The following is a 13,698-nucleotide window of genomic DNA, read 5'->3' as shown; positions in this document are numbered from 1 at the left end:
TTAAACCTGAACCTCTCATCTAATAAGGATACCACGATCTCCAAACAGTGTATTTGCAAATAGCTTTTAGTCTGGTTAGATTTAAAGTTATAGTATATTACATGTTTGAAAATATAAAATAGAATATGAGCTTTATTTTCCAAGTGTTCAGTCCATAAAAAATGAGAAGACTTGGCAAAGCAAATCATACAAGATGATTAGATGAAGGGGCATTAAATTTCTCACCTGATCAACCAATTTCCCACCCCCACTTTAAAGTGGGGATTGTCTATAATGCCCCCGCTTTTAATACATTCTGGGATTTATAATCCATAACTCATATTGAGTAGCATTTCAGAATTTAAATCCAGGAACCTTCTAGGATTTATTTTCCGTTATTTCCCGGAAGGTTCCAAGATTTAAATCATGGAAGGTTCCAGGAATTTAAAACCCGAAGTGTTACGCAATATGACTTCCAACGGTGTAAATAAGCCTATTTTTGTGTTTCTGGATTTTATTTCCGGAAGTTTTATGGAAATAGATCCCGCAAGCTTCCGAGAAATAAATCTCGGAACTAAAATTCAACATTCAACTTTTTTGTGTTCCAAAAAAATGAATTATATTTTGGGGTTAGTTGGGATGAGAAATTTAATGGGTGGAGTGGGAAATTTAAGACCCTCAGATGAAGCCCAAATAGGTTAGAAGTCTAAGGCCCATAATATCAACTCGAACTCAGCCATGTTGGCCCAAAAAAAAAACCAGCCATGTTGGTTACCAAAAAGAAAAACAAAAGCTACTCTGAATTCTACTTCTAAGGTCTCTTCTTTCAGTACCGAGTTTCCATCTCTGTGCCGTGCGATAACATCGCGAAATCAAAAATCGTCGTCGGTATCGTGCGATTCGGTAAGCTTGTTCTTCATTCATGTTCAATTGCGTTCAAACCTGAATTTTATTCTGAAATCACTTCAATTGTATTCGGATTTTGAGACCAATTTCTAGGTTTAACTCATTCATCTTTTGATTATGCATGCTCTAATTCTGTATCAGCCTGAGAAATCATGTTGTTGTTGAGGCTGTATACATCAATTTCATCTTGTATTGGTTAACTATAAGAATTTTCAGTCCAGTGAGAGAGAATAGATTTGGTGTTTGACACTTGGTTTTGGGGAAGAAAACCACTATGTAGATGGGATTTAATGTGAAATATTATCCTCCTGTTATGTAGACCTTGAAAAATTGGATATAACTCATGTTACACATGTAACTGTATATCACTAGAGCTTGCTACTGAATGTTGACAATATCATGATTTACTTAGATAATTTTTTTCTCTTTTGGAGAACTTCTTTTGAAAACTTGTGGGATAGTTCACTGTGTTTTGTGGTAGATGATGAAGCTTAAGCGCGCGTTAAGCGACCGGGATTTTTTCGTAACTGTGACAGCTAGTAGTCTAGTACTCATTGCTGTCATTCTGAAGTCTGACTGCATAATACATAATTAGGTGTTGGGAATAAAGGGCTCATGCATGTCTAGTGAGGATTAAGTTTGATGTGTAGAGTCTGTTCTGTTCGGGCAACCATTAGAAGTATTATTGTTGAAAGATGAATCTTTTCCCCCACATACATTTTTTCCCCATTTGTACGTTAGAGTACGGGGTTATGGGCATCAATCAGGGATTCAGGGGGTTTATGCACTAACACCTTAATTTTAGACAGATTCCAAAATGTACATTTTGCTCATTTAAGAATTTTGCCAATAGGTTGACATCATGGGGCAACATCACCATGACAGATATCACATCCTTTTTTCTTCCATCCTTAGCCACTTAATGTTTCATTAATCATCCTACCTACAATATACATAAAATTGAGCTTATATCTTGATAGGGGCTTTATGTGGAATTTGATAATTTCTTTGCATATTTCTAGCTTTTCTTTATGTTAGATATCCCAATTTTGTTCTATTTCTCTTATTTATGATATGCTTCATTGTTTAATTTTTGAGTTGTGTCAATATAGACTTGGTTTCAAGGTGAACCTTTTTATATGACTAGATATGTAATATTTAAAACAATTCTTTTAACTGCCCTGCATCAATCTTTGTGTAACATTATCATTTTGATGATATCATTCTGGTAAATTGTGCAGGAGTTGACATATTATGGGTGAATTCACAATTCAGATTAGCAATGAACTTGTTAATCAACTTGTTGATGATCCGGTGCCAAAGAAGAAAATTAGAAGGAATCGACGTAAGGTGGCAAAAGAGACTGAAAAGCCTCAATCTAATGTAACTGGAAAGCCCGAGAATGCAGCTGCTCCTGGGTGGCCAGTGCAGTCCCCTTTGTTTCTACCTGCAAAACCGCCTGTACAACCTGCTGATCCAGAGATAGACGGCATTCGATCCGTGCTTCGGGAAAGTGAGAAGGTTTTGGAAAGTTTGCAGAAGCAGGAGGAGAACATGTTGCAGGAAGTAACCCAAAAGGCAAAGGATCTCCATGACAGAGAATATAAGCTTCCAAACCCAAAGCCTGAGCCTTGCATCGCTGAGAGACTTGCTACGTTATCATGTTACAAGGAACATATCAAGGACCCGTTGAAGTGTTCTGCTTTTGTTACCAATTTTGCCGGTTGCTTGCGCAAGTTTGGCCGTTCACGGGACAAGTAATTTAGAAGGAAATTTGACTGAACGATATGCAAATAAACTAGTAAACTACATACTGACAAATATTTTGTGTTGGTTGCGGCCAGTTTTGTTTAATGTTTCATTCTCAAATCTCGGCATTGAACTATGTTTTTAGATTCAGAGTAAGTGGCATTCTCTGACTACATAGTTATTTTGGTTCCTGAAAGATATATGATCGGTCATTTTAGGTTTTAAAAGATGGAAATTATTATTTTCAATTTTGGCAGATGTTCAATTTCGTCGTTAAAAAATGGAAAAATTGATAAGTTCCTCAAGGGAGCCTTTAATATACACCTGAAAAAAACTAGTGTAATTTTATACTAGCAATTTCTGTCCAGTGCCGTTACATTCTGTTAGTTCTTATTTTTCATATTAATAATTCCCATTTAATTCATTTTGAAGTAAATAACAGTTTTACCCCAACTAAATTTAGATGGAAAAAAAAAGTAAAAAAAAAAAAGAAAATGATAGAAAAGCCTGTGCAACTCGACGCCGACGCCTACCATCACCACGCGCAGTTTCTCACTGCAGCCCTACAATACCTTGGCGGCAAACCAACTCGACGCCGACCAACACCACCACCATGTCACTAACTTTGTAAGCCAACCAACACCACCACCATAGGATAAACAAATACAAATCCAGAAAAATCATGAACGACAGAACTACTTGATTGAAGACCCACCCCATAAAAAATCCGTCAATTTGTGATTGGATGGTTTATTTGGCTTCTTTGTACGCCCGTTGCTGCTGTGGGGTGCGTGGATGGCTGATGATGCTACTAGCTTGGGGGATTGTGGACTGCTGATTGGAGAGATGGCGAGTTTTCTACTCGTGAGGGACATTGATGCGTGTTTCATCTCACACTCTGGATGTTTCCTCTGCCTATGCCTTTTCCCTCTTTGCTGTCATTGTTTTTTCTTTGATTTGGGGCTCTGTTTTTGCCTGGTCTCTTGGTGCTTTTTTCTTATGTTCCCTTCTTCACTTTTGCTTTAAAATTGGATAATTTTTAGGAAATAAAAGCTTGATCTTCGTCGCTGGTGAGGACAAGTGTAGAATTCTCCTTTCTTATATATGATTGTTATTCTTGAGATGCTTTTTTTTTTGTAAGCAAAATTGAATTAATAGAAATACTATACTAAGCTTCACAAGCCACCAACAATCAATTCCTCATAAACCACCAAACCAGTGTTGACAAAAAGCTCAGCGTAAAGTTAGTGCATTCAAGCAAAGGAATGATTTGTGTATCTCTATCATTTCATTTGCGAATAAACAAATAAGATGGGTTGTTGACAATCTTCATTGAAAGATGGAGGATGAGAGACTCACCCAGAAAAGGAGAAGGAACAACTCTACCACCGCAATCTCAATCTCTCCCACTCCCAAACATGACAGGTTCTTGACGGACAAATTCCACTGCTCGTAGGGCTCGAAATCAAAGGGGGAATTGAGCAATTGAACAACCAGATGGGAAACGGGTTCTGAGATTGAATTCAAAAACACGATTAAACGGGAATGGAATCCTTTTTAACTTTTAAGAATTAAATCATATGATAAAAATGGGCAATACTGCATTTACTTTAAATTACCATTTTTTAATTATTTTTAATATAAAAATCTAAACTAACGGCCGTTAACGGAACTTGGTAGTCTAAAATTACACCAGTTTTTTGCAGGTGCGCATTAGATGGACCCGTTCCGCAAAAGTGGAAAATATGTAGTTTACTCTCTAAAAGGGTTAAATTGAATTGTGTTTCAGTCTTTTAGAGGTAAAAATTGTCATTCTCATGTCTTTGATATCTACTACTTCTTAATCTTCCACAACTGTAGCTAAATAACCGCCAATTACACATCGACACGTGTCCTGCTTTTACTTACTTTTTTTTCCTTGATCGATAGGGCCAGAACGACGTCGTTCTCCATTCATCTCTGTTCTCATGAACCCTAAGCTGGCAATCACGTGTTTGCTCTCCCCTTCTACCCACTCCATCGTACCATTCATCATCTTCCGTTTCTCTTCCGCCTCCATTCGTGCAGAACTTTTCTTTGATTTGTCTCTTCTACGGCAGTACCAACGTCACATATATCACGCGTTCCAGCCAAGATCGACGTCACCCTGACCAGAAGATCTGCTTTCCACGATCTGCGGCTTCTTCTCATGGCTTCTCCGGTGATGGCTTTCACGTCAACCCTTCAACCATTTCGTGGGTAAGCTTCGGAACAGTTCTCCATTGATCTTGAACTCACTGTAGCTTAGCACATCTCTTACGTTTCTTCCTGATTTCGTCCTTTATTTGAATTTTTTATCTGATAGTTTTGATTAGATTGAGGGATTTGGTACTTGCTTTGCAACCATTACCTATGGTTAGATTGGGTTCATTAGTTACTCATGCATCTGTTATTTCCATTCTGATATGCATCTGTCATTTCCACTCTGATTTGAAGTTGGGATTAGGTTTTTAGGTCTAGGGTTATAGGTGGATTGCACAACCTATTCTCCTTTGAATTTTTTATCAGATCCCCTTGCCTATAAATTCTCACACAACCCTCACTCCAGCACCATTTCCATTGTGTGTGTTAGTTAGTAATTTAGCATTTCTATCTGGTGTGTGTTAGTAACTTAGCAGTTCAAGTCACAGTAGTACAACTCAAACCATATGTTTAATTGTTCTAACCTTTTCTTTGTATGTCTTTTACAGCTGGGACAGAATTGCAGAGAAACTGAGTTTCATGTTGGTCTTTGGAGATTTAGTGTGGATTGGTATGACTCAATGCAGGAAGAGAACTGTTCAAAAAATGTGGAAGTCTGTGATACATGGCAAGTCCTTGCAGGTTAGGTTTCTGTATTTTGAAGATTTACTATTATTTCTAAAATTTTGGTTTTGTTCTAAAGCTATATATGTTTTTCAATGGCAAGTCCTTGGCAGGTATTGTTTTTCAATGCAGACGCTTAAGGATGATTGAGGGGAGCTCAAAGTTGCAAAGCCCTCTCTCAGTCCTTCTCTCCCTTGATTTCCTTCTATATGTATATATGTTATCCCAGAAGATTTCTTATAACTGGTGCATGTATTTATGTAAACTCATACTCACAACATCTTTGGAAGAAAATGATTGTGAATATAACCTGAAGGAAACCAATTCAATGATTTGAAAGGCTTTAGTTAAATTACTTAATTTCAAAGCTGGGACATAGAAATATATAGGGAATGTTTAACATTGGCATGGTATAGCATTGGCAGATTCACTTACATGTTAGTAATACAATTTTCTTATGATGCAAAAGTCTGTTACTATTTGCTTCAAATAATTACAAATGTTTTAGACATTATAGAGAAATGTCTAGGGGTGTAAGAGGGCTTATCTTCTTTTGAAACTCTCTTTAGCTTCAAGCATAGGTTCTTACAATTTTGTGCTACTTCAATTTCTCTGTTCTTGAGGAGTATTGGTACATGGGCACATGAACTTATCAAGAGAAAAGAAAAAGGGGATTGGAGTAGGGGATGCTTCTATTCTGTATCTTCTGGCTTCTAACTCTTCATTGTATGAGCTAGCCTTGAATTTATCTTTGTTTCAAATGGATTGTTCCCTTGGTGAAGGTAGAAGATTTTGAAGCCTTTGTGGAGAGTGAGCAATCACTCTATGACCGTCTCTTGGTGAAGTAGTTTTAGCTACAGCAACAATATTTGAACAATCATCTACTTCACCAACTGAGTCATGAGAGTAGTTTTAGCTATAGCAGACTTTTTCTTTACTATAGGTAAGGGGGATGTCAAAAGAGTTGTGTTTTATGAGAGTAGTTTTTGAAACAGATTGCAAGTTAGTGGAAAAATAACTCCTATTTCTATATTTTATACTAACCTATCACTTCTTTCTTTCTGAGTCGTGGACAGCTATTGATTGCTTACATCTATTACATAGTCTCTATATTATTGTTTAGTTATGGTCTACCAATAAAATAGCATGAATTTAAAGCTTGATATTGTTTTTTTCTCTCTTGGCCCCTTTATTTTTATTCTATAGCCTCTTTATTTCTAATTTTGAAGAGATGAGTTCTGATCTGTTTCTGAGAAATTCTCTGATGGTTTTATGTTTTATTGTGCAAGACAATAAAGAGAAAATAGCGAATTCATCAAAAGTTTAAAGTGCTGTCACGGAGCAACTGAACGTTGTAGTTTTAGTTTTTTATAGTCAATGTCAATCCTCAGAAAGTTTGTTTCTAATTAGTGACTTCTATTATGTTCATTGGTGGATGCATTCAATCGTTCTACTCATCCTAGAGGAGGACTTTTATGTAATTCAAGGTTAAGATGAACATTTGTAATGGAGATGTGGATCAAGTTATCTAAGGGGGGCATGCAATATCAAATTCCAATTGTCATTGTTAGTAACAGATTCAAGTGTTTTTATTTTAAAAAAAATATATAAGTAGTCTTTACTGAGATGTTTAGCATTTATGTGACATGGTTTTTTTGTTAGTATTATTCACTATAGCCTTTAAATAGGCTAATAACGGCTGGGAGGTTACAAAGTTTTTTTTTTTTTTAAAGGGAAAGGGAGGTTACAAAGTTAAAACAGATAAAACATCCTAACTTTCTCCTAAAGTTTAGGCTATGTGCTAAATCATACAACTGACCACTTACACATGACAAAGACTAAAACAATAAAATAAAACTGATAAATAATTATCTAACATTTTTCACACCTCAATAATATTTACACTTTATATTTCTCTCTTCTTTTCTCATGACAATTCTCATTTCTCTTTCTTTTTCATTCTTACTTACAATTTTAGTAAGTACAGAAACATTTATATCTGTTACCTATGTATTGGATGACCACTTTTTATTTCTTAATGCTATATAGGTCTATAACAATGGTGGTAGAAGTTGGATTGAAGAAAAAAAGAGTAAAGGATAGATATGAAGTTTAAGCCCATGAATAACAAAGTTCTAGATTTAGGAAACAACTCATTATACCTTTGGTGGGTGTTCCTTTTCTTCAAAGTTGATATAATGTTTATCTTCTGGTTTTCTATTGTCACTTGAGTAAAAGACTATTAACTTAACTATTTAAAAATGTGAAACATTTTTAGTAATGTATAAATAAAGATCGCTTGGAAGTGCAAATTTTTTGTGGAATATTAAACTCATGATATCACTGTCACCTTCCCAACATCAACACCTGGGAGTTTCAGTTTAATTTAGCAAGATGTGGTCTAGACTAATTATAATTGGAATCATTCCTTTTGGCCTCTTTCCATAATTATTTATGTGTTTAGAAAAGGATTCGGATATGCAATATGTTCCTATCCTAAGCTGGGTCTCAAATGGTTTCTTATGTATCTACTGTTTGAGTCTGATGTTTTGGTTTATTTTGGTCTCTACCATGAGGGGAGTGTTTTCATGGTTTTTCTCTCTATCAATATATGTTTTAGTTGTAAAAAATTAACTATCCGCTTGCTTAACTATCCATCATTTGAAATTCAATTTTAATTATAAATGAGATGTCATTCTTCTCAACATCAAAGGTTTTTAACATATACCATTTCCAATGCTATTTGGTTTATCCTAAAATGATTATATTAATCTCTTCCATTTTATAAATCATATTAACTTAATTTTATAAAAGGTTCATAGAATTAGTTTATTAGTTTATAAGAATAAATTCATAACTGTTTCTCTAAATCACCCTCATTTAAAAGAATACTAATACCAATTTAATTTATGTGATATTTTTCTTTCTCCATATTACTGTCTACTTTCTTTATAACCTACTTTGATAGAAAATAAAAGACCCTAATTCTAGAAGGATCGAAAACATATTTAAGTCTTATTTACATTTAAGTTACAGAGTAAAAAGCGCTCATGGAGTATAGAGTTTTTAAAAAAATATTTTCATATTAGGTATGGGGTTTGTATGAAAATATTTTCATATTAAAACTAATAGAAGAATAAATTTTGTTATACTTGAATTTCTTTGATTCATAATTTTTATTAAATATTTTAGAAGAAAAAACTTATGAAAGAAATAATGGATGTGAAGAAAATTTTCTGTTATCATTGCTCTTTACTCCTTTAGTGGTTTGAACTCATGGAATAATGTATTGTTGACACTTCTTATTCACATCCACTTTAGACATATAGTAAGAGAAAATAGAGAAATGTATAAAAATGAGATAGAAAAGAAAGTGAGATATGAATAAATCATTACTCTTGGATATGTGTATAAATATTTTCTTTTAGTTTCAAATATCTCCCTCATAGTCTAATATGTTATTACATTTCAGCCAATTTTTCATCTTTTACAATAAAGATTGCGCCAAATTACAAGTCGATAGAGGAGACAAACACAATTAACATTTGAAACTCATATAATTCAAATATATAAGAAAGATAAAATATTTAAAGATAAAAATAAGATAATAATGGTATATAAGTGTTTGACTAATTAAAATTGTATGTCTCAGTAAATACATCATTGTATTATTCACATATATCAAATACTCAATAATTTTAATTAACAGTGGAATTCGTAAAAAATTATTCGTGCATCGCACGAACAAACGGGAATAATACTAATTAAAATGGTTGGCCAAACGTCTTTTAGATATTGAAGTAATTATTTACTTGGTATTTTCCATTGGAATTAGAACATTTTTAGTTATTTGCAAAAGCATGAGCTTATATTTATATATACACTTCTAGTCCAAAAAATTGATATGTTTCTTGTTTTACCAAGTAGTCCAATAGCCGGCATCAAGCAATGAGACTAATCATCTTAATACTTTAATAGCACATTTAGTGGATATATATTTTCATACATTATATATGGATTGAACTGTAGACTAAATGTTTTTAAATTTATCTCATTTCTTTGGTTCCTAGGTATATCAACACCTGATAGCATCAGACTAATCAATTGAAATTTTGGGACCACATTAAATTGGCATGCATCTCCTAAAAAAAATTCTACACATACCACCAAGAAATCAAACACATACTTAACTGCCTTTTATTTATTTTAGGATTTAAGGATTTAATTTATGTTCATCTTCTTGGTTTTCTTGTGAGTTTGGAAAGATTCCCTTTGTCATGTTCCAGTCTCTTCCACCGTTCTTGCAAATCCTGTATTTGTCGTTTTTGCTATTTTCCATTGCATTACTTTGCTCTCACGTCACTCTGTTCATCTCTTCTCATCTTGTAATTTTCGTTGTTCAACTGTTTCCATCTGGACATTGGACAACACAATAATAGCACCAACACTAATATATATATTTGGTCATTTAATAAATGGATGTTAAGAAAACTAATTTAGATAAGAGATAATTTATGATATTTCATTGGACAGATATTCTTTATATTACCTTATTTCCACATCTTATGACTTATCCTTCAACTATTTCCTTTCTGACATCTAAACACCAATAGTTATTGCACCATGATTCAGCTATCAACTTTCCTTCAAAACCTGAACTTGAAGGATTGGTACAGTGACACCACAAACCTGATCATAGCAACCTTAGCCATTTCAGCCATCACTTGGTACACATGGCTCTTCTTCCTCAAACCCAAAGCCCAGACCCCACCACTGCCACCAGGCCCACCGGGCCTCCCCATCTTCGGAAACCTTCTCTCCCTCGACCCGGAACTTCACACTTACTTCGCCGGGTTAGCCCGTACCCATGGCCCCATTTTCAAGCTCTGGCTTGGGAGCAAGCTTGGAATCGTCGTCACCTCACCTTCCATGGCGCGTCACGTGCTCAAGGACCACGACACCGTCTTCGCCAACCGTGATGTCCCCGCCGCCGGGAGAGCGGCAACCTACGGCGGCGCCGACATCGTGTGGAACCCGTACGGACCAGAGTGGCGGATGCTGAGGAAAGTTTGCGTGCTCAAGATGCTCAGCAACACCACGCTGGACTCCGTGTACGATCTCCGCCGCAACGAGGTTCGGAAGACGGTCGGGTACCTGCGGAGCCGGGCCGGGTCGCCGGTGAACGTGGGGGAGCAGGTATTTCTGACGGTGCTGAACGTGATTACGAACATGATGTGGGGAGGGTCGGTGGAAGGGGCGGAGAGGGAGACCTTGGGGGCGGAGTTCAGGGAGGCGGTGGCGGATATGACGGCTCTTCTCGGGAAACCGAACTTGTCGGATTTCTTTCCCGGGTTGGCCCGGTTTGATTTGCAAGGAGTGGAGAAACAGATGCATAAGGTGGTGCCGCGTTTTGATAGAATATTTGAGAAGATGATCGGTGAACGGGTGAAGATGGAGTCGGAGGGGAAGAGGAGTGAAAGCAAGGATTTTCTGCAGTTTTTGTTGAATTTGAAGGAAGAGGGTGATTCCAAGACCCCACTTTCCATCACCCATGTTAAGGCCCTTCTCATGGTACGTTTGTTTCCATTGATTGATTTCACTTTCCAATTTTGTTTGGTGTGAATTTCTTTTTAAATTCTGAAACTTTTGGTGTCACTATTTTAAAGCTTTTACCAATGGGAAAAGAAAAATTGAAAGAGATTGAATGTATCTAACACTGTTGGAAATTGTTGGATGAGCATAAACAGGACATGCTTGTAGGTGGAAGTGACACATCCTCCAACACAGTTGAGTTTGCGATGGCGGAAATGATGCAGAAGCCAGAGGTAATGAAGAGAGTTCAAGAAGAATTAGAAGGTGTAGTTGGGAGAGATAACATGGTAGAAGAGTCTCATATTCATAAGCTTCCCTATTTGTTGGCTGTGATGAAGGAAACTCTTCGGTTGCACCCTGTGCTTCCACTTTTAGTTCCACACTGCCCAAGTGAAACCACTTCTGCAGGAGGCTACACGATCCCAAAGGGTTCTAGGGTGTTTGTGAATGTGTGGGCTATTCATAGGGACCCTTCCATTTGGGAGAACCCTCTAGAATTTGATCCTACAAGGTTTTTGGATGCTAAATGGGATTTTAGTGGGAATGACTTTAATTACTTTCCCTTTGGGTCTGGAAGAAGAATTTGTGCAGGAATTGCTATGGCAGAGAGGTCCGTTTTGTACTTTCTAGCAACACTAGTGCACTTGTTTGATTGGACAGTACCAGAAGGAGAAAAGTTAGATGTGTCTGAAAAATTTGGTATTGTTCTAAAAAAGGAAACACCTCTGGTTGCCATCCCCACCCCTCGACTTTCCAATCATGATCTTTATAAATAGAATTGAATGTAATATTCATACACCAATCAAGGGAATCTGTATTCTACACTGAAGATTATAATCGTTTGTAGTTTGTGTATCAAAGTTTTTTTCCAACATTTTATTCATTTTCTATCAGATCTTTAAGTAAAAAAATTTATTTCAATTTAGTTGATACATTGAGAAACATGCTGCAAAATAGCATGCTAAAGTATACATGACACTAGTCAAGAAAACACCCAAAAGAGAACCTACATTTAGTTTTGACAGTCCTTCTAGTGAAGGTTATCGCAATTAAGCTCTAGGTAATGGCGGCACTAACGTTGAGGAGGCTTCACCAGCGAAAATGTTCAAGATCGAATTGCTCAAATAAGGCTAGCGAAAATGTTCGTGTATCTCGTCCGAAAAAGGAAGACAATCATCTCTCAGGGTTCGTGAAAATATAAGAAGGAACATTCTTTCAATGTGTCGCCGTATTCTTCATGATGACGTCTTTAGTTTTTCCATTTTTTAGTTTTTATTTTTACTTTTTGTCCTAAAACAAACAAGCCACCTCACGAACTTGCCTACCCGCGACGGGTCGAGTCGAGTTCAACAATTTATGACTTGTTTAAACGCGATTCGAACTTACCCAACTAGTTTTTTTCCAACCTATCAGGGTGGTGGCCTGTATTGACAACTTTAATAATAGCGCCACAACTTTTTTTTTGATACATCGGAAATATAAATTGCTCCCGCTAGGAATCGAATATTGGACCTCCCCCTATCCAATCCATATGTTCCCCAGCTCCTACCACTTGAGTTATCTTATTGCACCGCAACTAATATGTGTGTGTGGGGGGGGGGGGGGAGTAAATTGTGAAAATATTTTAATTAGATGAAAGAAAAACCAACCAAAAGCACAACAATTTATAGCAGGTAAATATATCCTTAACATCATCTAATAAATGAAAAAAGTTATAGAATCTAATTCAGAAAAATAATAATGTACAAAAAAATGAAAAAAATCACGATATTTCATCGGAGGGACACTTAGACCTTTATGTTATCTCCTTATCTTGTAAATTGTGGCCTATCAAAAAAAAATCTTGTAAATTGTGATTCATGCTTCCATTACTTCATTTAGTAGATATAGTGCTTATCAAAAAAAAAATTAGTAGATATAGTATATGTGTTGCATGAATTTATTTAAAATATTTTTTAAATATTGTATAAAAATGATTATATTGTAAATAAATAAATAAATTTTTTTAGAAAAGAGAATCAAATTGATAATAAGGTAGTCTTGAAAACATGCTTTTCTAAGTGAGCTTTAAGAACAAGAAAAGCAACCAGAAGTCAAAAATATAAAAGCATAGCAGACTAAGACAAGAAAACCATAAGGGTGGCATAAGTGGTGAATGTGCATTTCCTCAATGGATTTTGCCTAGGCTTTTGGCCCGGGTTCGATCCCCTCTGAGGTAAAAAATAATACATTTGTGGTCAGGGATATCACTACCGTATCTTAAGCCAGATTAGTCACGTGGGGCCCCTTTCCCCCGTGGAGACTGGTGGTCAAAGGAAAAAAAAAAAAAAAGACTAAGACAAGAAACTAAAGCATCTACGGCAAACAAAATCTAGAAACAAAGGACTAGGAAAATCAAACCAAATGAGAAACTTCAACAAATAGCCTAAAACAATTATTAATTTTTTTTTGAAATGATATTATAAATATAATAAAAAATACTTTGTTCGAATAAACAATAGGCAGAGACTATTTGCGCCCCCTTTTTTGCTAAGTCCGCCATCCCCAAACACGCGAAAAGACTAAAATACCCTTCAGTAATTTAAATTTAAAAAAAAACTACCTTATCTCTACAAACCCTCCCCCCTC

At 35.8% G+C, this 13,698-nt stretch overlaps 3 protein-coding genes across 4 annotated transcripts; all 3 read left to right on the top strand.

Moving 5' to 3' along the window:
- The first annotated feature begins 731 nt into the window (after window positions 1-731).
- LOC130714692 (uncharacterized) lies at window positions 732-2,882 on the top strand. Its single transcript, XM_057564616.1, has 2 exons — window positions 732-882; window positions 2,127-2,882. The coding sequence occupies exon 2, from the start codon at window positions 2,140-2,142 to the stop codon at window positions 2,644-2,646; it is 507 nt and encodes a 168-aa protein (XP_057420599.1). The 5' UTR covers window positions 732-882; window positions 2,127-2,139; the 3' UTR covers window positions 2,647-2,882.
- A 1,585-nt stretch (window positions 2,883-4,467) lies between these two features.
- LOC130709916 (uncharacterized) lies at window positions 4,468-5,838 on the top strand. Of its 2 annotated transcripts, XM_057559045.1 has the most exons (4): window positions 4,468-4,624; window positions 4,734-4,872; window positions 5,364-5,496; window positions 5,582-5,838. In XM_057559045.1, the coding sequence occupies exons 1-4, from the start codon at window positions 4,602-4,604 to the stop codon at window positions 5,626-5,628; spliced, it is 342 nt and encodes a 113-aa protein (XP_057415028.1). In that variant the 5' UTR covers window positions 4,468-4,601; the 3' UTR covers window positions 5,629-5,838. The 2 variants fall into 2 exon arrangements, with proteins under 2 accessions (XP_057415028.1, XP_057415027.1); XM_057559044.1 differs by having other exon boundaries at window positions 4,468-4,872.
- Window positions 5,839-10,010: 4,172 nt separating this feature from the next.
- On the top strand, window positions 10,011-11,944 carry LOC130714252 (flavonoid 3'-monooxygenase CYP75B137-like). Its single transcript, XM_057564144.1, has 2 exons — window positions 10,011-11,049; window positions 11,226-11,944. Exons 1-2 carry the CDS (start codon window positions 10,102-10,104, stop codon window positions 11,844-11,846), a joined length of 1,569 nt encoding a protein of 522 aa, XP_057420127.1. The 5' UTR covers window positions 10,011-10,101; the 3' UTR covers window positions 11,847-11,944.
- Window positions 11,945-13,698: the final 1,754 nt, after the last annotated feature.

Source organism: Lotus japonicus, chromosome 4 (genome assembly GCF_012489685.1).
Source record: "Lotus japonicus ecotype B-129 chromosome 4, LjGifu_v1.2".
Taxonomy (NCBI): domain Eukaryota; kingdom Viridiplantae; phylum Streptophyta; class Magnoliopsida; order Fabales; family Fabaceae; genus Lotus; species Lotus japonicus.
Note: the sequence above shows the minus strand (reverse complement) of the source record. Positions and strands in the feature narration are given on the sequence as shown.